Source organism: Polyergus mexicanus, unplaced genomic scaffold, assembly GCF_030449975.1.
Source record: "Polyergus mexicanus isolate NDT 795.1 unplaced genomic scaffold, iyPolMexi1.0 SCAF_12, whole genome shotgun sequence".
Taxonomy (NCBI): Eukaryota; Metazoa; Arthropoda; class Insecta; order Hymenoptera; family Formicidae; genus Polyergus; species Polyergus mexicanus.
In genome coordinates, this window is record NW_027223332.1 from 5,375,092 (window position 1) to 5,399,549 (window position 24,458).

A 24,458-nucleotide genomic window follows, 5' to 3' on the forward strand; every position below is an offset into this window, starting at 1 on the left:
TGAACGGAACAAAGTTAATTAAATTATATTTTCAGCTTTGAATACGCGGATATGATGTGTTTCCAATTTTATCATAATTTATTGTAGAGACGTAACACATAAATCTCACGTTTGCGAAATATATATTTAATAAATATGCGAATATTATATAAAAGAACCGCGCAAAATAGCGAATCAAATAATATGAAAGAATTTGCATATTAATGTTTTGTTTTAAAACGGAATGAGAATGAGAATAAATAAAAAAATGGTTGTGCGGACATCAGATGCGAAAATAGTTCATAAATTTATTAACCACCGTAATTTCATTGATATCATTATTTTATGAACACAATAAATAATATTTCGTTGATTAAACACATCACACGTCGAAACTATTGGTTCACTGCACGTCGCGAATATTTTCCAAATGGATGGATATATATATATACTGCGATTAATTATTTATCAAATTGATGTTCCCCCATCGTGACCGGCCATTGAACGCTACAAAAATTTGATCGAATCGTCATGAATCCACATCCGTGACAGCTGAAATATCAAGAGAGCCCCCGGTGGGTGACACCCTGTAATCCCCTAACCATCATTTTCCTAGTGTTTCACCCCTTTCCCCCCTCCGAATGCCAATTGTATCGATAATTACTTCGAAACCATTGTCGATCAAAAGTTTTTTGCTAGCTAATCTCTTATTCTAATACGTAATTGAGAATAATTAGTAGCAAGTTACATTGGTTACATTGATAAACAAATAACTAAGTAACTATACATACCATATATGTGTGCAATCGATAGCATTCGTCTTTATCTTCATACATTAATGTACAAAAAAATGTTATTTATTGATAATCACAAAAAATTATTATTAAATATTTATAAATCAACACAACTTTATAAATCGATACATCAAGTCAATTGAAAGATATATAGAAAAGATCAAGAGAATTTTATACTTTCTTACTTATATATAAGAAAATACAAATTAAATATAATTTATAAAGTAATTTATTTTCACATAAATTAACCATGTTTTAATCGGATAAATTTTTTTAAATGTTCCTTTGTTCGGCATTGGAGAAATAATTATGGATATATATGCGGCTTAATTGGAAGATGTCGCAAAGGCATTTCGGAGGAATCGTGTATTTTGTCTAGTGTTTATCCTCTGTGTGTAGCCCTTTACCACCACCAGATTACGAATCACCCTACAGCCGAAGACCGAAAAAAGGCTCCGTTTTGCCTACGGACTGAACGACGAAAGTCTGCATAACGAGAATATGCTAGAGAGATTTGCTTTGTATTATCTTATTAAGTTAATTCATTTTTCACGCGTTAATGTACTCTAGGCACTGTTCGTTCTCGTTATAAAGTATAACAGTACTCGGCCTGCGCGCAATATAACTAACTCATATATAAGAAAGGACAGAGATACATTTTCAAAATTGCTTTTCGACACCAATAATCTGGCCATTCGTTAAGCGATTACAACAAAGCAGTTCATAGATAAAACATACGAATGGTTGAGTCAGACAGGCAGAGATCAAAACTCCCTAACGAGAATTTGCAATTATCTGTGAAAGTCTGTGCAGAAAGCTATCGATGTCAAAGAGCACAAGCGCCGTGACTCGCCCACTCGTAAAAGTATTTCTAGATATGGTAGACACAAGTTTGAAATTTCTCGTACCGTCTTCTTCTTTTTGCTCCACGAAACTTTGTATACAGTGCGTATAATAAGATCCATGTTATCGTTGAAGAGTTCCAAAAATCGAACATTTGAAATATTATTTTCATTCATTGTCTGTTCGTCTCGTAATGCTGGAATATTGATTATTATTCCGAATATTGTAGCCAATTATTGAATACAGTTATCTTTTAAGAAAATTTATTTAATTAAAAGGATTTTAACAAATGCAATTGTTGATTCCTTTTGGGAAGAATTATTTGATAGATTTATTAAAATTTAGATAGTTTTACTAAAATTTAAATAATATTGGAAATACCCCTTTATTAGATTTAATATTGCCGTTTCTAATTTCACACATATGTACACGCACTATCTGTTCATCTTCACGCTTCTAAGTTTTACGGGTATTTCAACATAATTATTTCACGATTAGAATATATATACAGATCATATCTTCTTCGAAAAGATATTTACCTTCATATAATTTTTAAAACGTATTTCGCTCTAGATATGAAAGATGCTCACAGATATAAGGGCTCTACTGTGAATCTAGTATTCAGACTGGCATTAAGTTTCCTCGGACAGCGTAATCAATATTCGAAGCCCGTCCTGTAGGCCTGGACCCTAGATCGACGCCGATGGAATCTCCTCTCGTTGTCAGTCCGGATGATCCCTTTGACCTTGATTAGACCGAACTGATAAGAGTTTCCCTCGGTCGCTGCATCGGGGTATCCGTGCTAAGGACGACGTCATGAGGAGGAAGGGGCGCCATCCTAGCCAAAATGACGCCGCGTATTAATATACAACCGGTTATTCCGTCGGGTATTCGCGTGTTTCCGGGTCCTACGTATCATTATATACATATATATGTGTGTGCGTTGCATAGTTTCCAACTTGTGTCTGTCACATTGTATACCACTCTATGTTGAATGAGTCCGAGAGTGACTGCGTTCATGTTGCGTGACTGGAAGGATCGCGTGTGTGATGGGTACGCTTGATTAGTGTGTGTCTACGTCTATTGTTTCTGTAATGGCGTGCGGAACATTGCGAGGAGCACTCGCGAAGTCTCCGTGTCGGTCCAGCTAGTACCGGAACGGAGCCGGAGACGGAAAAAACCGGACGCGCCGTCTGATCCCCGATCACGGGAAAATAATTAACGCGATCGCGTTCGCAAAAGTAAAAGAATAGCCTGTTCGAGGGCAATTGCTCGAAAGACGATTGCTCGCGCAATGCTGTGCACGCGCATCCGTTTTTTGCCCGCACACGCGGGTTCTGTGACCGTGGTAACGCCCTTTCTTCTCGTTGGTTTTTCCCACACGTAGTACGTTCTGGAGTTCCTTTACACCGCGGTAAGTTGCAGCTCAAGCTCTCGCTAATCGTTCATTATCCAAAAGAAAAAAAAAAAAAAAAGTATCATCTATTGCTCGTTTCGCTTGTACATTCATCTTACATGTCTTTCGTATGACCCATTAATATATAACACATATGTATTTATATATCAAACTTCTAGCCTGTCCACTGTCTCATTACTTTCTTAACGTTCCGTTCTCTCTGTCTCTTGTTTCTTGTCTTCCCTGTCTCTACGCCGTCCATATAACAGCCTGTTATCATTTCTCGTTATACGACTATTTTCATTTCGCCAGTGTTTGATTATACTTTGCTTATATTTGTCTCTCATCTCTTTCATCCGACATCACCTCATTACTCTACTTCGTCCGCTCTATCTTTCTTTTTCTCTCTATTTTAGCCTTTATCTACCTGTCTGATCTATCTATCTTTATTCACTTTCGCGCCCCATGACTATACTCGCGTTGATACGTACAGGAGATGAGCCGTCAACAGTTTTTGCGGCGATTCATCCCGCTCGAGATAGCACCGCGCGCGCGCAGCTCTCGTTGGGTTTCCGTCCATATTTTTATAAAAATAGTAGAATATATGTTCGTGCACAAATAAAAAAACCTATGGACTTCGAAAAAATATACGAATGGGAAACAATCCTTTCTCTCTTGGCATCGATGTCGAATTTATAACAAATATTCTGTAACCTACTTTTTAAAAGTCCTTTTTGTGTAGAACACACTTTTTCGTTTATATAACATACGACGGAAATAAATCAAGAATAAAGTTAAATTGTATAAGAAACGAACATTTAGAGATAGCTACGATAAAGATTTTATATGCGCTTCTATTATAACAGAATCTCGTTATCTATCTTCATCTTTCATCTCACGAATATATCCTTGTACGCATCATCCGAGCATCTGTCCATGGGCAACAGCTCTTCACGTATACATTAAAGTCAACCGTACGAATTGTCTCTGTGTTATCTGTGATATGTCGTCAGATTGTTGTCTCCCTTTTTTGTTATGTCTTGTCTTCTTGTCCCTTAGATGCGTTAGCCATGACTAATATACATAATAGTATGTTACGAGTCGTGTACTTACCAAAACCTGGTCTTGTGTTGTTTGTGTTTGCCAGGCTTGCACTTTATGTAACATCCTGTCGAACTTGTCTTATAGTGAACGTCCTAGCATTTTACACGAACGCTGACCTTATTGCGCGCCTCTTGCGTGAACAACTATTGCGTTCTTTTTTTATTATTATTCTTTTTTTCTGTCATATGTATATATACGATATACGAATTCGAGATAATAACTCAACAGGTGTACATGTCACTTTCTGTTCTATCTATCGACGGATCGGCAAGTATTGCTAATCGGCACCGTACAATTCAAAATAAGGAAGCCTAAAGGACCGTCCCTCCTTGTCCCTTGTCTGCGTCTATTATCACCTGTCTAAAATGTGCCAATGGCCCGACACCAAACGCCCTGTGTCTGTCTTTATCCAATATCCAAAGAAATCGAAACCCACCGAAAGAATCGAGACCCAAATCCAACAATCTCCGCTCCACCTCGTCCATATAGTCCGAGATTCCCTCTACTAACTATTAACGATACCACTTTCTTTCTGGCGCGGAGTACCAAAAACAAAGAATGTTTCCTAATCTGCTGAGATTATTTCGACTGATTCGCGATCTCTCGTACGTCTTGGTATTTCTCTGAAATCGGTTCTCGACGTTCTCGTTCGCGTGAGAACAATGAAAAGGAGGTGGAGAGAGAGAGAGAGAGAGAGAGAGAGAGAGAGAGTAAGAAAATACAGATAAGTCGAGAGAAAAACTCGCGAAAAGTTAAAAAAGAGTGATATCGCCGTTCGCAAAAAAAGAAAAAAAAATAACAGAGCATAATAGATTAATAATTTTTATAGCGTTAGGTATGCGCGTTGTACGTTCTCTTCTTCCGTTTATTGTTATAGCATATAGGTTGACCACGATTGCCTTTAGAAATTTCAATGCATTTGAGGATCATCCGTTTTTCTTTTTCTGTTTACCATTCACTATGGGTTTGGACGTACAGTAGTGACGACTGTGCCTGCCACCTTGCTGTGCCCGCACTTGGAGGATCAGCGTCCGTCAGCCTGGCATAATTTGATCTCCAAATCATTCGAAACGATCGAAATACGTTTAACGATCGAAACCGGTGAAATAATGATTATACGGAAATGATATTTACGATTATTTTTGTCAGGATAGAAACGCGGTAATTGGCGAAAAATATATTTTTTCGTATCTAAGATAATCGCATTAAATGAACTGTTTTGAGAAAAATAATATATAATTCTTTTGCATTTTGGAATTTAAAATACTTTGTGTATAAAATCCAATTACTCTTCATTTTTATAAACTTGAAAACATATATTTTTATATCAAATTAACATAATCATGTATTATCGAAACATATGTCTGATCATTATTGACTTTTATCACTAGTCCGCTCGATAACTCAAATAAGCGCTTCTATTGAGACCATTTACAAATTTTATTATATTATATAGAATTTGTACTAATTTTTAATCATGTTAGTAATTATGAAGAAGGATAAAGAAGGTCGTCATTTTAAACATTAACATCATTTTTAACAATTTCAGTTTATCTGTATGAAATTAACAGGAATATAATCTTGTCCGGCATTTTTAGCTAATCACTAAAATCGACTGCGATAAAATTATCCCGGTTTCGATCCATGATGCTATTGTAAAATCTGCGAGCACGATAATCGCGACAAAAATGGTCGTCCGTGTTCGATTGATGATGATGCAATCATCGATGTTACTCGCAGCGTTGGGGATACGCGCGATCCTCCAAGAACAAATATGCCCCTATACGCAATCCCTTAGAGAGACTGATATATATATACTATATAATATTATATATAATATAATATATATACGTGTATATATACATATCAAATGCATAAATGCGTATATAGTTTGTTACATAGCTCGAGATCATTGTTCGTGTCGCATATGGCCGCGTTACATTCGTCATCCGGCCGGTCCAACAAGCGATGTAACAAACTGCATACACATATGCGACCGCGGCGCGTGTGTCGCATATATCTCTATATACATTATATATATTATCTACGTACCTATACATCGATCTCATTATATTCAGCACTACACGAATCGCTTAAAATATTCAGCTTCAAATATTCCAACTTTCTCTCGCCGAGAATTCAACCTTCTACTCTCTACACCCGCCCCCCCCCCCCACACCTTCATCCTCCAACCCGCCTTTAAAATTCGTAATACATCTATTATTATATTATAATCTCACGCCTATATTACGTATCTATATAACAAGACTGCATGCCTTTTATTCTTACGAAATAATTTCCCTACAAAAGTCCCTATTCCATCTCCTCTTTCCCCCTCGGGACGAAGTATATATTATGCCTTTTTCTTAATTTTTTTCCCTTTTTTTCTAATCTTTGAAAATCCCGAAAGTCAGTGCCGAGAAGAATGTTCCCGCCTCGCTGCCACCGCCACTATCGAAAATGCTGATTTTCGCGAGCACAATGCATCGTCGACGCACTGCGCGTGTTCCGCTACCTCCGCCGGCCCTGCCGCCGCCTGTTCCCTGGCCCGTACCCCCGTTCGTGCCAGCCCTTGCCTACGCGGCATTGTTCTATTTGTAAAATCAATTTGTATCGCTCCTCGATTCAGCCAGAGGCATTAGCTTCCCTTGTACGTGGCAACGCGGCCGTCGAATGTCGGTCGAATGGAGTTGCGGATTGTATTGGCAGCGAAGTGAGAATATTGGATCGCATTGAACCGTTGACCGCGGAAGCTGATTTAACAGGCGAAATCGATTGCTCGCGTCCGCGTTCGCGTAAAGACACCGGTCGTCCACTGACCGAGTAGTATGATCGCATTACCCATTAATTAGGCGGACACTAAATGGGTATTTTAACATTATCCTTCTTTTTGTTCCTCACGGCGCGATCGCAGAAAATTTAATCGTGAGATTATTCGAACTTTCACAGATCTTATGGAAGCAAAAGTATTGATATAATTAGAGAAACAATTAAAATTGTCAAGATATTTTTTTCACGAATAAAAACTTTGAGTAAAAATTGATTATAAAGTTATGATAATATTTTTGAATATTTTGTAACATGATTCTCTGGAACATTTTGTTTTTATGATATGAACAATATTCCAATAGAATGCTATCAAAATTAGATTTTTTTTTTTTTTTGCAAAACTGAACATATAACTTCACTGTAACGTGCGCAGACCGATCGAAATTGCATTCCGAGTGTAGACAAACATAAATTCTGAAAATATTTCGTTTTAAATCAGCATTGCGCGGATTAATGGGTCGACGAAACGATCCGGTTTTGGTGGACCCCGATATATCTATAATTTGTAACAGTCGAGTTGCGGTGATGCGAGGCCAAGTTGTTACCGAACAAGGACTCGGAATAGTAGGCATCAGAGTGTCCGTGGACAGGGATTCGCGCTTCGGATTTACCTTGACCAGAGCTGATGGATGGTAAGGATCAATAATCATTATTCGACTATTTAACTTCAAATAACGACTTATACCAACATATATTAAAGAGCTATCAGTTTTTCTTAGTAAAATATAATATAAAAACTATAATAGAGTGACAATTAATGATGGATTAAAATACTTAGAAATATCCGATTGATCTTCTATTTAAATCCTCTATTTAAAGTTCTTTGTGAGAAAGTCTTAAACATCATAATTTTGATAATTAATGATATTTAAGACGCTATTATTTGAAAAACTGATTATCGTTGGTCGATTAACATAGTGCGCATCTTAATATTATGCATAAATGAAAAAAATTCAATATTTTGTTACGCGTAAATGAAAATGTCAGACGAAACGCCAGAGTTGGTATAATTACATGAATGTATATAAATGTGATATAAATGATTTTAAACGTGCATTCTGGTTCACCCCTAATAGATATGGTAATGGATAGTGGAAATTTATATTAATAATTCAACATTACACATACACACACTCACATACACACGTAGAGGCAATTAGGCAATTCATATTTTAAGCTGATGTAGTTATTACTGCAGCATAATATTGTTTTGAAAGAGGGATTTGCGCACGATTATGACGGACATCCATAACGTAAATGATGGATATCACAAACGTAATCCAGATTATTATATATATTACCATCGCACTCGGAGAACATTTAAGGATATATTTCAAATCCATATTTGTTAACTACTAATTATTCTTGAGTGTAAAGCAAATAAATCATGCTATCGAGGGTAATACATTACCGGTGAAAAGAGATCCTATCGTTTCCGTTGTTACATCCGTTTACAGTGATGAACACATGTGTTGTGCATCGTTGCTATCATCGTCGTCCTTGTATTAGCATTTGCACGTGATGGGCACGACATGTATAGCCAGAGCTGAACGTTCTGCGCGATAGTATCAAGACTGCATTGTAATGAAAGGGGGAGGTAGGTGGTGCGGGAACGACTATATCAGACGCGAGGAGGGTATACAGTAATTCTGGCGAGAGAATAATTCTGAAACAGGAAAGCGGAGGAGTTGGGATACTAGACCACATCAAAGCCCGAGCTAATGATGTCGAAAGCTTACTAATTACTCTGCGCAAATCGTATGTACCATGCTCAGTTCGTAGCTCTCGGTGCATCGGTCGTCGAGATGTGTTCGCATATCGACCGTTGCGAAACTTTGTTTCAGGCATTCTCTCCCGATTTAATTCACGTTAATCCAACAACCAGAATGCCACACCTATGAGTGTGTAAGTGTAATTAATGTTTATAAATGTGTGAAATAACATGCGTGTATTATTCCATTTATTAATGCACTTTTAATATTGTTAATAGCATATTATAATTTACAATTAGACGAATTTGTTGATGCGATTGCGACACATAATAATTTGACCGTGTATTAATATAAACACACATGCTGTGAATTTTCACGTAATAAATGTTTAATATATGAAGTATCCCTCTTTTTCTCTCTCTCTAATAGAGAAATAAAGTACATACGCGCACACATACGCACACGCACATTGAAATTATTTTAGGATGGAAGATAATTAATCTCGAAGAATATTTTATATATTTAGTCCCCAAAATTTACTATTAAAAATATATGAAAATTATAGATAGTTTAATGGAAGCATTAATTTTTATAATTAGATTAATATTGTATATTATACTAATTAAGTATATATAGTGCTACTATAAATCTAATTAAAAACATGTTTTACAGAGAGAGAATTTTTGTTTCCCGCTCCAGCTTTCAGAGAAGCTAGTAATTTTATACGAGAAAGAATATTACTTCATTAAATCCCATAGCGTATGTTTGAACCTGGGTGCAAACTTAAATAACGAAGAGTCTGAAAAATGGATTTACAAAGCACGTATAAATAAGGATTAACTACTGTTTGGGTAAAATGCATACTATGCATATAATATAATTCTCAAGGAAATTTTAATATTGTACTTTAAATGTGTAATTATTGTTTCGTTTGATAATTACTCCTGATGCATCAAAATTTGAGATATATATATAGTTTTACTTTACTAATGCAAAACTTCTAAAAAAATAAAAAAATAAAAAATATATCATTTTTTTTAAATAGAAACTTTTTCATTATTCGTTGTAGCATAGATGAATTTTTCTATGTGAGGAAAAAATTTCATGTATCTCAAAGTTATATGTACAATAGCTGAGAATATATGTCACATACTTAGAAAACTAATCAGATGGGATGAAAAAGCTTCCAAGATACGCGTTCCAACTCTAAGGCTTCGTCGGACATTCATTTCCAGATAGTGTAAGCGCACTATCTTGATCGATCTACGTCGGATCCTTACGTAATACCAGCGGCAATGGAGTTCGAAATGCATTTACGTACTTTGATCAGGTTCGACGTCCTGGTCAATGGCGGAGGTGCCGTGACGCTTCAATTCCAACGCAGCCCCTTCAAGCCTCTCACGAGGACCGTCTTCGTACCTTGGAATCAGATCGTCGTTCTGCCACCCGTTGTGATGATCCTCAACAAGGAAGGCGAGTCGTATAAATCTAACCAACCGCCGAGCCCGGCAGTGGGTAAGTATCGAATCTCGGATATGCATTTACAGGATTTTTTTTTTTTTTGTCGGTCGGTCTGATATATACATGTATATCTCCTCGTGTTACGTGTTGGATCACGGTACCCATTAGCGTCACAAACGTTTCGATAAATGCGCGTACGTGCTCAATCACTTGAAACCAACAATCCCTGCAGGGAAAAGAAACGATAACAAAAAAGCGAATAACTCGGACTTTTCTTTTGCAACGATTTTGTTAAAAGAATTTATGTAATTTATATTATTGCTTTTTTCGCGTCTGTTATCCGCGTATATTCTTCGCAAAGTATTCGTTTCTAGAACTGTTCAACGTGTGTGCCGTCTTTGTTCCGTCCTTGAGTGTTATAGATTTTTGAGTTTCTTATCATTTATGGAGTACAATATAATAGGCTTCCCAGGGATTTCGATGGGACTCTTTAGCGAGCATGGCCCGTGCTTGGAACATGATCACGAGACGTTACGACCTATTATCGTTAGCACATGGATGCCTGAGAAAATTGGCGGTTTGCCTGGAAAGAGCTTGGTTTTTGCTGAAAATCAGGTAAATTTCTATTTCCGAAGCGATTTAATATAATTATGTTGTAGTAATTGCATCAACCAAAATAATATCGTATTTTGATTCTTTTGCTGCAAGGTAAAAAATTTTATACCATATAATTACTTTTTTTTAAATAGACTAAACATTTTTATCGGTATCTCTGAATAGAGAAAGAGCAACAAGGTCTTAAAATAAATAAATGCCAAATCACAATTTTTATACGATGATGTATCGCATTAAAAGCCGAAAAAGCACCGAAAAGGAAACAATTCACAATATTTACGACAATTGCAGCACTGCGCATGACTGTTTTAACATTGCGATAATTACTAAACATTGCTTGCAGATTGTGCAAGAAAGCATCGCTATTCCGGGTTCCAATCTTCACTTGATGTATCAAAGCAGCCAAGCTGCGGGCTATCTCTCTACCGTGAGAATGCAACTGACTGGGCCATTCATTCCGAAATCGCTGACGCACGTACACGTACACGTGGAGATCGAGGGTTCGCTCCACACGAAAACGTACGAGGCCGATCCGAACTTGACGCACACGTTCGCTTGGAACAAGAGGAACGTTTACAAACAGAAGGTGTACGGCGTGGCGCAAGCGAGGATCTCGATCGGTTACCAGCATTCTACATGTCCGTCAGTGATATGGGAGACGCAAACGGCCACTCTGCAAGGATTCGATGTCGATATCTCCGATATCGGCGGCTGGGGACTCGACATCCATCACCATTACAACTTCCACGAGGGGATCCTGCAGAAAGGCGACGGTTCTACTCTCCATTTCAAGCAGTATCCTCGTACTGTGAAAGTGGTGATGGGCACCGGTCTCCAGAGAACCTTGGTATGCCAAAATTGCGATGGACTTGCTAAGGATGCCAGACTCCTGACGCCGGTAGCGCTTGCCAGTGGTCCCGATGGCAGCATATATGTCGGAGACTTCAATCTCGTGCGTAGAATCACGCCCGAAGGAAAAGTTTACACTGTCTTGATTTTAAGGTAAGTTTCGAAATCTTGAAATTTATATAATGCAAATTGATATTTAATTTTTTTCAAATCTCTTGCAGCGCGACTCAAGTAGCATATCAGTATTATTTGTGCATCTCACCGGCTGACGGACACTTGTATATCAGTGACCCAGAGAAGCATCAAATATTGAAAGCTCTCTCGCTCGAACAAGTCCAGGATCCCAGTATCAATATCGAGCCCGTTGTTGGAAATGGCGAAAGATGTATTCCAGGTGATGAAGGACATTGCGGTGACGAAGGTCCGGCCATCCATGCGAAATTGGCTCATCCCAAAGGTAAGGGAAAAATTGAGATATGCTTATATCACTATCTCGAAAGACACTTGTATTATTAGAACAATTTCTAGTAATGTTACAAAATTACGAGCGTATATTTCCGAATAAAAAAGATCACAAATTCAAAAGCCGCTTGCAAAATAATTTATAAGATATAATTTATATACTGTGATTTATAGGAATTGCAATTGCGGCCGACAAAACGATGTACATTGCCGATGGGACAAACATTCGTGCGGTTGATCCGCGAGGTATTATACACACGCTAGTAGGACATCATGGTCATCATAATCATTGGTCACCGGCGCCCTGCATCGGTGCCATCCCCGCACACCAGGCTCAATTACAATGGCCGACTGGACTAACCCTGAGCCCGCTGGACGGATCTCTGCATTTTATCGACGATAGACTAGTCTTGAAACTCACCAGCGATCTGAAAGTGCGCGTAGTTGCTGGTACGCCTCTTCATTGCACTAGCAATGCAAATAGCAATAGTAACAGTAATGCAGAGCTACCGAAATTGAATTCGTCGATGACGACAAACCTGAAGAAACCGGATGAAGTGCTCGGATCGGTATTGGCTATCGGTTTTAGTCCAACCGGCGAACTGTATATAGCGGATCGCGATTCTCACCGAGTGAATTCCATCAGGATTGTTGACTCTTCGGGGAAGATGTCACATTTTGCAGGTCAACAGCAGGAAAGATTGCGCGGCCAATGTGAGTGCAATAACACCACACCTAGCACTAAAGATGTGGACGCGTGCGCCTGCACAGATGATACTAGCAGCACTGAGACACTTTTATCGTCGAATGCTAAGTTCATTGCGATATCCGCACTAGCGGTTTCGCCGGATGGCATCCTACACGTGGCTGATCAGGGCAGTCTTCATATCTTGGCTCTTCAACCATATCTTCCGAATCATGACGAGAGCGGAGAATTCCACATTCCGTTCCCGCCTTCGAACGAAATCTACGTATTCAACCGTTATGGCCAACACATCTCTACGAAGGATTTGACATCTGGAAAGACTCGTTATTCTTTCTTGTACAGCAAGAACACAAGCTTCGGCAAATTATCCACGGTGACGGATAGTGCGGGCAATAAGATTCAGTTTCTACGAGATTACAGTAGCGTCGTTAGCTCTATCGAAAATACTCAAGATCATAAGTCTGAATTGAAGATTTCCGCGGTTGGATTTTTGGAAAAATTATCCGAACGCGGCAGAGCAGAAATTGCTTTGGGCTATGATGGCTCAACTGGTTTGCTTACCAGTCGTTCAGGAGTAAGTTAGAAATTTCTACTTTACTTAATTTTAATAATATAGATAAAACTTGATCGAATAAATATATTTATATTGTTTTTCTTTATTTTCAACCATGTTCGAAAATATTTTAGAAATTTTTTGACGAATAAATTATCTGTTATTAATAAAACAAAGTATATATTTGGTTTGTACAAATGTACTACGAAACTATATGCAATATCTTATTATGAATTTCAGGGCGATGAAACATATATATACAATTACGACAGTTTGGGACGTATCACCGATGTGATACTGCCAACAGGCGAAAAACTGAAATTATCATCGGATTTATCTGACGATGAAGGTTTATCGGTTAAAGTGTCTGCCCCATTGCAAGCCTTATCAAAAGGTGACAAACAGCGATCCATAGAGTTTAAGATGAAGAACGAGAAATCGAAGATGTTGACAATTACTGATGGTATGTATTTCTTTAAATTATTTAAATATTAGACAAATTATTATTAGATTATTTTTATTTTATCTATCATGCCTAATCTCGATACAATATATTTAAATCTTATAATTATTATTAAGGGAATTTATAATTAAAGAAAATTTATAGTTACTTAACTTTATATAATTTCGTATTTGCAGGCACTAAGCTCATGAAAGCAGTCGCATTTACGAATAGCAGTCTAGAAGTATTTCTACCTGGTGGCGGTAGAATATTGAGTGCGGCTACGACGAAGCATCCGCTATTAGAAGCAGCTTTGCCGGTGGAAGCGGAGATGTTGCCTATGTGGAGCTATCAATTGATGTCGCTGGGTGAATTGACGAACACCATGACGACGACGTATAATCTGGTCGGCGATGTTAGCCACTCCCAGCAAACACTCAACAGAGAGATCTGGGTGAATGATACGCGAATGATAGGCATCGAGTTCGAGCAAGCATTTAGCCACGAAACATTCTATGATAAAGCGGGAACTCCGCTGTTGACGGTAATCTTCGACCTGGCTGGTCTACCCTTAGTCTGGCAACCGCATGAGCAGGGTCATAATCTCAGCATCACCTACGATCGATTTAATAGAATTGATAGCTGGAAATGGGGTGCTTCCGACGAATCGTACGGTTATGACCGACATGGGCAACTGGCAGAAATCACCAACAGTAAGGACGGCACGAAACGATACACTTATAATGATTTCAATATGCTGTCGAAAATCACGCTCGCCAGCAATAGGCAGTTTTCGCTACAGTACGACGACGACGGTGGATTACGACACATTATTCTGCCATCGGAAACTAAACATTCGTTTTCCTGTCAAGCTTCTCTCGGTTTTCTCAGAGTGACGTACACTCCGCCTGGCAGCACCAGAGCTTACTTGCAGCATTATAGTCATAATGGAAATTTGCTGCAAACCGTGTTCCCAGGAGATGGAGCTCGTACTGTCTATAGGTATCATACCTCGGGTCAACTAGCGGAAGTTGTTCATGGCGACGGCAAGAGTGAAATCAGATACACCGAGAGCGGGCTACCTTCTGAGGTAATACACTCTGAAAGAGACGTGGAATACAAGTGGGATTATCAGTATAGTGCGGGTCTTTTAGTAGAAGAGCGTATAGATTTCGGTGCCAAGACTGGTTTGAGCAATGCCAAATTTACGTTTGAATATGATACGAATTTCCGTCTGATTGCGGTACAAGGTAGAATAGGCGGACAGACCCTGCCGCCACATACCATGGCTTATAGTCCGAGATCAGGAATGCTGGAGCAAATCGGCCAGTTCAAAGTGATGAGACCACAACCCAATGAGACGACTGTGCTCGATGGCACAGCGCTATTTTCGCGCACCACAGATGATAGATTCTTGGAAACTCAGGTCACGGTTACGATTCATCGAATGGAGGTTTTCAGGATGGAATTCACGCACGATTCACGCGGTCGCATTAATCAGACGAGAACATATACGCGCAATGTCGCCGTTAACACCTACACCAACGTGAAGAACTACACGTGGGATTGCGATGGTCAACTGACCGGCGTAGAGGCGCAGGAACCCTGGGGTTTCAAATATGATCCAAACGGCAACATGTTATCACTTACATATCGAGGTAACACGATCCCGATGGAATACAATAATATGGACCGAATTGTTAAGTTCGGCGAGGGTCTCTACAAATACGATAATCGAGGTCTAGTGGTGCAAAACGCGAGGGAGGAAAGATTCAATTATAATGCCAAAGGGCTTCTTGTGCGCGCTACTAAACGCGGCCGCTTCGACGTACGATACTATTATGATCATTTAGACCGCCTAGCCACCAGGAAAGACAACTATGGCAATGTTACACAATTCTTCTATAATAATCAGAAACGTCCACACGAAGTGAGTCAAATATACAGTCCGCGCGACGGTAAATTGATGTCATTGGTCTACGATGATAGAGGACATCTTATATATGCACAAGTCTATCGGCACAAATATTATATCGCCACCGATCAGTGCGGTACGCCCATTATGATCTTTAATCAATATGGAGAAGGTATTAGAGAAATTATGCGATCGCCTTATGGTCATATCGTTTACGATTCGAATCCTTATCTCTATTTACCGGTTGACTTCTGTGGCGGACTTTTGGATCAGGTAAATAAAAATTTCATGTTTATTACATCTATACACACATGTAACTTTAGAAATATTCTAATAAAATAAAATATGACAAAAAGATGATAAAATTTAACACCCACATATATACATTGAAAAATCGATAATTTCAAAATTGAATATAAATAGTATCTAAAGTTTCGTTTGCTGCATTTCATGTTTTAACGTATAATTGATTTATAGGTCACATCTCTGGTTCATATGCCAAACGGAAAAGTTTACGATCCGCTGATAGGCCAGTGGATGTCACCGCTCTGGGAGAATGTTTTGGATCGCATAAACAAGCCGACACATTTACATCTTTATAGATTTAACGGAAACGACCCTATCGATGTCAGACATACGGACAGACCGAGTCAACCAACTGGTAAATCCACACTGACAATATGAATCAATTTACATTAATATGTACTTCATATCGTACATATTTTTATATTTTTCAGATCACATATCATGGTTGTCGCATCTCGGATATGATTTGAAGAGTTTGGCACCGCAATTATTCCCGGACGAGCTGCCAGATAGTCTTGTACCACAAGCGCTCGGCCCGGATACCTCCATATTCGGTAAAAAGAAAAGAACGCGCAATCTAGGTGTCCAATCCGGTTTCCTCGCATATATCGCCCAGAGACATTCAGGTGACGCAGTAAGCCTATCGGCACCGCCGCGTTCGGCTCTGAAGAAGGATACCAGTGAACTGATACCTAGTCGTCTCGGTGCAGCATCCGATCCTCCATTCGGCAAGGGTATCCTGGTATCAAGGACTGCCGATGGTCAGGCGGTGGTATCCAGCGTACCAAGTGCTAACGCTATTTACGGCGACGTATTCACATCTGTATTTAATCGCTCGTACTTCCTGCCATTCACATTCGTCGTGCACAGTGCACAACAGGACGCTTTCTACTTCGTTAAAGAAGAAACCTGGCGGGCGAGTGAGGATCGCGGTCAGTTGAAACGATTGGGCGGTCAGGTAAATACGACTTTTCATGAGAACGAGAACGGCAGCGGCAGCAGCTCGCTTATCGATGTGAAAATACACGGCGCCAGCTACGTGGTGAATCTCCGTTATGGCACTACGGCAGAGAAAGAAAAACAGAGACTATTGCATCACGCGAAGGCAACCGCTATCAGGAAAGCGTGGCATCGGGAACGCGAGGCACTCAAGGCAAATATTCCTACCTCGGTTGAATGGATGGTCGCCGAGCAGGATGAGATAATAAAGGTTGGCCTCGCGTCTAATTACGAGGGCGAATACATACACGACGCACAGCAATATCCCGAGCTCGCGGAAGATCCTTATAATATCAGATTTGTAAAGAAGATCGTCGATCAGTCGAGTAAGAAACGACGCAGGAGGAGAGGCGCGCCGTCCTGTAAATTCTGGTGGTTGGACAAGATGTGCTAGAGCGATACCGTATTCAAGACACAGTCGTATCGTCCCTCTCCCGCAGGAACATTGTCCAGTATCGAAACCATAGGAACTTTCGTGTGAGTGACATCACAGAAAAAAAGAAAGAGAAAGAAATGAAAATTGACGAGAGGGTAAAAGAATCGTGCGAGTCGCTATAATGCGCAGCGTCCATATATATGCATGCGCATATATAAACGTGCACTGAACACTATCAAAAAGTTTTATACCAAAGTCTATTTGTGTATTTCAAAGATGCCAAAAACACTATAATATTATATTATATATATTATAAATATATATACACTGCGCGCGAGATATAGGCTATATAGTGTATAAGAGCGTTAAGCACACGCGGAGGAACGCGAATTTCACCAAGCATTCGCTCCACGGACCAGCTGCGCGACCGATCCGCAATTGGCAGATCCGCGAAAGCCTTATAAGCGACGGCAGGATAACCGGGAAAAAGGATAACCGGATATATACCGGAATACTGATTGTGTATGTGTATGTAAGCTGGAAGGGAGTAAAAACATTGCGAGATCCTTCTGCAGGTTTAGCGCAACGTGGATGCAGCTAGAGCTCGTTGCTAGCTCGCAGGTCTGAATTAAATTACATGATCTGCCATTTCTTAGCTATGTTCGCAAGGCCGGCAAGCTCGTTGAGCTTGCGCTCGAGGCCTAAGTAAACGACGGCGGAACGTGGTATCGTGCATGCAAATTGCACAACGGTACACCGCATCGATACAAGGTAAATATAGGTATATCGCGAAGAGTGAAGATAGAGAAAAAATCGGGAAACAGGCCATTCGTTGTTGAGAGCGACTCGAGTGAGAGAAACTAGTCAATACATAGCTTTACGTTGACGTAGCAATCTTTTTCGGTGTAGAATAAATGCGAGGGAAATATGAATCAGATCGATACTATTGACGTTAACAATGATGTGAACAAGCTACGTGTATGTTTGCCCGATCGGGTCCATTAAATCTGCGGTATTTTAACGTCGGACTTAGAAAAAATATGATAGATAATGGAAGTAGACGGCAGATTGCGATCGCTGGAAAGCGGCAGCGAGCGCGAACAATGCGGGCGGAATGTGTCTCAACAATGAATGGTCCCGATGAAGAGGAAAAAAGAACCGAGGAAAAGAAATCGGAAGAGAGACGATCCCCTCTCAGTGTCCTAAAAGAGGACGAGAAACGGCGATCGTGCGGACTCGATCGCGCGGTCTCGAGCTTGAATTCCGTTCGCGGCTTTAGACAGTTAAGAATGAGACGAATTTGTATTATAAAGTGGTGCTTTTCTTGTACGGCGATAGAGAAAATGAGAGAATGAAAGAGAAAGAGAGATTTGAGAGGATATCGAAGTAAAATGATGACTGCGATAATGAGTGTGTATGAGAACGTCGGATACCAATAGCGAGACTAAACGTATTTTTAACATGTGGATGTATCCTATCCGTAGCGTATAAGTATTCCCGATTGTCACCGATCGGTGATTTATATCGCATTATTGTGCACGCAGGGAAATAGTCGCTCGGGATCGACGGTGGGTATCCCTTATAATTCGCGAAAAAAGGAGCGCCAGGTGTGCCGTATGATGTCTGCGTATAATCCAGAAACAAAGAAAATATGGAAGAAGGATAAACTCAGATTTTATCGGTAAATAATATGTAATACAATATCGCATATTTGTGCTTGCTGGATATGAACGTAACGAACGTAAACTATGTTCCCTAATCGAGAGTACTCTAATTATGTGTATCCAAAATTACTGCCCGCGAAGTACCGATTGTTTCGCCTGTATGTGTGTGTGTGTATGTATGTACGCGCGCATGTATGTATATATGTGTGCGCTGATCGCCCGCGCACAAAGCCTATATAAGTGCATTGAACCACTTATTTAGCATCGGAAATTCCTCTCATTACCATTTTTCAATGATTCTTCTCCTTTTTCACCTTTGTCCTGTAAAAATCCCGGATCTATCGATCCATCGCGCGTATTGTTTGCTCGCGTCTCCATGAACGTTCGTACTTGCCATTGATATTTTGCGGCTTTAGAAACGGTGCCGTTTATGGATAGTTAGTGGCACAACGACATTGCTGTCTGAATAGATGAAAGATAAAAAAAACGTTATCTATATGCTGAATGTATAAAAAAAGTATATATATATAAATATATATATATATATATACATATACATATATAGGAAAGCTTCGTAAAACGTATTTTTAACTCGAGCGAGTGTTTAGACCTATACTATCCAATCAATGCAAAATTTTAAAAGACGTCTAAAAGATGCCCAAAGAATGTTCGAAATGTTAGTGCGTCTTTTCTGCTCCTTTTAAGTATTTTGCTGTTTGGACGATCCTCAACATCGCGGTCCAAAACGAGTTGCCATCGGAAAAACGCGCGCGCGCTCGTGCCATCGAGATCGCAAGGACGATCTTTTTTGTACATTTCACGTTCTCGTCGCACGCGCGAACGCGCGTAACGACGCGCAAAATGGAATTCGTGAAATCGCGCACGTTAAGCTCTCTCTGCGCGTGTTCATTATCGCGTTTTCTCGCGAACGGCGGCGCGAACAAGCTCGATCGTCGAGCTGCATTCCTCCCTCGCTTATCTAACATAGTCGGAACCAATACTCTATTTCTCTATTTCACTTTATTCATCTCTAGAAAACATTCATCTTGAAAATATTCATTGTGAAAAATTTATTTTAAATTTTGTATTTGATTCTTTACATGCAATCGCTTTTGTTTTAATTATGAATTATTAACTGAGAATGCGCTGACTTCAATAATAAAATTCTTAGCTATATTATATTAACAATCAATTATAACGATGAGCCAATTATCGCTTCTTATTTTGATAAGATAAAGATAAGTTTCGTCAATTTTCTGAGGATTTTGCCTGTCTCTGGACAAGCGAAATAGGAGTGCTTCGACATTCGTGGACATCTAAACACTCATTGTCCCTTCCTGGCCAGCCAGTCTCTCACACTTGCTTTTCACTATCCTATACACTCTTGATCTTCAATCGTTATTCGCCGTTGGATTCGGCAACGATATGCGTTCAAGAAGAATCGACTATTTTTAAATATCACGTGTCAAATTAATGAGCGGGGGTCAGTCATGGATGTGTACGGGCTGGGTCCCTAAATTTGAATCGAGGCCCGACCGTTTTACGCGATTATAATATTAGGAAAAAAATTCATCCTCTAACTTCCGTGAAGTTTTATCTCTCGTTTGTGCGATCTCGTTCCAGATTCGTTCGTCCCCCGCGGGCGGTCACGGGGGACCGCGACAATTCCGCGTACTTCTCTAAATTAAAAAGAAAAACGAAGTAGAATGCGCGAAGAAATAATAATTATATGAAATAAATAAATATAAATAAATAAATATATATATATATATATATATGAGAGAGGAGTTAGAGTGGCCAATTATAGCAGCAACCGCCGATTCGTGCATTGCGGCGCAATTGGTTCTCGAGATGCGCGATTTCGGGCTCGAGCGAGCTTACACGCCGAAGAAAGAGGAAAATGTAATCGAAAATCATGACGGAAATTAATGTGACAATTGATAGAGAGAAAGGGAGAACGAAAGAAAGAGAGAAAGAGAGCATAAAAGTGAGAGATATTGAAGAGTGAACAAGCGCAAAAAAAAAAGAAAAAGAGTCAGCCACGCTAATGCTACTACGACCACTACCCTAGATAGATTATGCTACTTTGCCGCTGATCTAATTGTTTACTGTCACGTGTTGCTGTAAACCTAAACCTAACGATACGATATTATATATATTTTATTTATATAACGTAATCAATTGTATATTTATTGTAAATAGTCACGATGTTTGCTATGATATAATATATCTGTAATTGGATGGAACCTGCCTGAAACTGCGCTCAGCCCTGTCTCCCAGCAGCTAGATCCATTTGCATACTATACATGTATACATCAATACAGAACATATATATGATGCATTCACACATACACAAAGGTACAACACACGCCACAAACACACGAATGCCGCAGCCGTTTAGTGATAACTTAGAAGATATGGAGAGAAAAAAATAGATATAAAAATAAACAGTAAATAAACAGGTAAATCAACGCGCATCGTGTACGTTGAATTATCACTACGTCAATATTTCATATTGCATCGACAAGGCGATCGATTTCATGTAAGATGCTCCATCTTACAGAAGTAGGAAAAGAACAAAAAGAAAAAAAGGAAAAAGAGGAAGAATTTATCTCTGCCATTTGACGAAGTCCCGTTCAAACAGTAAACAAAAATGTTATGATGATCACGAGTAATTTTTATAAATGTATTTTTTCGTCCTTGCGCCCTCCTTCCCTATCCCGCGTATAGAAAACACATTCTTATTCGATGATCATCATAGAGAAGCATCGGAAGTGAGTAATTTATGAATTTTTCACTTAAATCATTGCCACGCGGTAGACAGCGTTACGATCCAACCAGCATGTCCAATAAACTTACAATATTACTATCTTAAGTAAAATATATTAAGTGTTTTCAAAAAATATATGATCTATATATGATAATAAAAATCGGAAAAATGTTTTTCGAACTTGTCATTCACTTCTGACTTACCCTCGATGTCTTCTTGAATAGGTCACTTTGTCAAACGATTCGCCTTCAATCTTCTTCGTAGCCAAGTATTGAAAATACGTTGATCGCATGTTGAACTGAAACATAAATAATTTTATTTTTTATTTATTAAATATTAAATAAATAAATGACTATTTTGACATAATAAAATAGAATTAAATTGCATTGTTAAAAACATTTGGATGTATTGTATAAATATAGGATATTGGATATATAACATTTGGATGACGAAAGAATGAATTAAATATAAAGGAATATATGAAAATAAATGAATTGAATATATAAAAATATTCATGTAAGAAAAATTTATTTATCAAAATAATACATTTACAAATATGTAATATAAATATTTTATTTTATTTGAATTAAATTTGTTCAATTTTTAATTAGAATAAAATATTTACAACCGATTCCTAAGCAACATTTTTAAGTAAAAGTTCAATAAGAACGATATTAGATACAGTATGAACTCTTGTCATGTACATAAATGTATAAATGTATCAACTCATATATATATATATATATATATATATATATATATATATATATATATATATATATATATATATATATATAAATATATTTAAAAGATCCCGTTAGGATATAAAAGAATATAATGCCTGATTGCCTGATCCGAAATCATTCGATGTTCGATTCTTGATAAATATCGAGATATATGCCATAAAATTATTAAATAACTTAAACATCTTATTCAGAAAACTATACTATTGCGAGTAATTGTTTTTATTTAACTCGATTATTTCTTTGTCGACTTACCTGTATGGATATTATCGAAGCTCGCAATTTCTGCTTCTTTACACTATGATGGCCTCGCGCAAAGAAGGAAAGGAAGTTAGCGCAATACCGCGCGTAACATCTCTAACCAATCAGAATAAAGGTGCCAAAATTTTCTCTGTTTTGATTGGTCAATCAAACGAAGCACTTTTAGCGCCAAGTGGACTGCACATTGAAATGCATAATTGATACTTAAACAGAAATTTTAAGTAAAATTTCGATAAGAATGACATTACATAAATGGCATTACAAATAAATGTGACTCTAAATTTATAAAAACTGATCACAAACGCATAGGGAGTTTCTATTTGCCGATTAATTGGGTCATCATTAAAGCGCGTTTAGAAATTCTATTCGGAGAGTAAAATAGCGTTAAGTAACCAATCAGGACAAAAAGAGCAAAGATTTCTTTGTCCTGATTGGTCAAATAAATGCTCTTCTACCTTACGGATAGGATTTCTGAACGCACCTTTATTGTCAGTAGTTGTTCCCGCCTTTCTTAGTTCTTATGATTGAAAAACTTTACAGTTCCTTATTTTTTCCCATAAATATTATAAATATTACATTTTACAAAAAGAAATATGAGTAAAATAAGTCGAAAACCATTTTCAGCGCCTAAAGGCGCAGTCAAAAAGGCCAGATTTAGGTGATTAGTTTGTTATTTTGAATTGTTATGTTGTATCTATCACATTTATTAACCTCTTAATCTCTTTTTGTTTCTATTATATTTCTAACAGAATATATATAATTTAATATGATATATATTATATCTTATACTTATTATAATTTTGGATTAAACCATTATCTCTAGATGTTTAATAAATTTAAATAAATATTTATATCCTTATTACATATTTTCAATAAATTTTTATTACTGTTTGTTGCATGCAATTTATATGTATTATTTAAAAAATTGTATCTTCCTCAGTTTTGAATAACTTTAATATTAAATCATCTTTATATGAAATTTTTTGTACTTGATAAAGAGGATTCTAAAACATTTGTATATATTGATCTTATCATATACATTATACATAAACAGAGATGATGATGAGGAGAAACCTAGTTCATTCGAAGCAGAATTAGCTACTATGGATTATGAAGATGATGATTTTTTTCCAGATATAACAGAAGAACATGGAGAGGTACGATTTAATTATATTTATGATAGTACACAATTTATTTCTATTCTATTAACAATTATAAACTAATAAAATAAGCTATACTTAACAATTATAAACCAGTATATATACCCAGAATAATACATATTTTCTGAGCACTTTTTGATTGCAAAATTTATACAATATATATTGTATTATATAATTTATTCAAATATGTACAGAGAGAAAAATTATTTACTATATTTATTTATCATTTATTAATTACTTTCTTTTTATGTATTACAGGGACCTGAACAAGAAAACATATCTGTAAAGTGGAGCAGAACTTCTCCACCATCTTTGAATCCACAAACTGATACATTAACATTCCAACAAATAGAAATTGATCATTATATAGGTAATAACTCTATTTTCAAGATATTTATTTATTAAAGATAAGAAAACAGTTTTATTATTTAAAAATATAAATTAATATATAGGTAAACCATTACCTGGAATGCCGGGAAGTAAAGTGGGACCTAGTACTCTGCGTTGATACCACTGCTT

General features: G+C 37.9%; 2 protein-coding genes and 1 long non-coding RNA gene across 12 annotated transcripts in view; 2 read left to right on the forward strand and 1 right to left on the reverse strand.

Moving 5' to 3' along the window:
- Ten-a (tenascin accessory) overlaps nt 1-22,226 on the forward strand; it is a 422,894-nt gene extending 400,668 nt beyond the window's left edge. For 4 of the 10 annotated variants that reach the window (XM_070304912.1, XM_070304911.1, XM_070304913.1 and 1 more), the window contains 11 exons: nt 3,004-3,030; nt 7,458-7,577; nt 9,988-10,172; nt 10,582-10,733; nt 11,077-11,735; nt 11,804-12,039; nt 12,219-13,324; nt 13,544-13,766; nt 13,943-15,933; nt 16,138-16,321; nt 16,398-22,225. In XM_070304912.1, coding sequence (XP_070161013.1) covers nt 3,004-3,030; nt 7,458-7,577; nt 9,988-10,172; nt 10,582-10,733; nt 11,077-11,735; nt 11,804-12,039; nt 12,219-13,324; nt 13,544-13,766; nt 13,943-15,933; nt 16,138-16,321; nt 16,398-17,359 — 5,845 coding nt within the window. In that variant the 3' untranslated portion in view covers nt 17,360-22,225. Of the gene's footprint in view, nt 1-3,003; nt 3,031-7,457; nt 7,578-9,987; nt 10,173-10,581; nt 10,734-11,076; nt 11,736-11,803; nt 12,040-12,218; nt 13,325-13,543; nt 13,767-13,942; nt 15,934-16,137; nt 16,322-16,397 lie in introns of all 10 variants that reach the window. The other 6 variants (XM_070304904.1, XM_070304907.1, XM_070304910.1 and 3 more) reach the window with 3 other exon arrangements.
- The window catches only part of LOC138938140 (uncharacterized), a 55,383-nt gene extending 32,560 nt beyond the window's left edge, over nt 1-22,823 (reverse strand). Inside the window, exons 1-2 of the long non-coding RNA XR_011447649.1 lie at nt 22,774-22,823; nt 21,979-22,073 (exon numbers count right to left, since the gene is read on the reverse strand). This is a non-coding gene — a long non-coding RNA (uncharacterized lncRNA). The remainder of the gene's footprint in view (nt 1-21,978; nt 22,074-22,773) is intronic.
- A 466-nt stretch (nt 22,824-23,289) lies between these two features.
- Dnapol-delta (DNA polymerase delta) lies at nt 23,290-24,447 on the forward strand. The gene is made up of 4 exons (XM_070305298.1): nt 23,290-23,437; nt 23,834-23,936; nt 24,198-24,309; nt 24,392-24,447. Exons 1-4 carry the CDS (start codon nt 23,373-23,375, stop codon nt 24,445-24,447), a joined length of 336 nt encoding a protein of 111 aa, XP_070161399.1. The 5' UTR covers nt 23,290-23,372.
- Nucleotides 24,448-24,458: the final 11 nt, after the last annotated feature.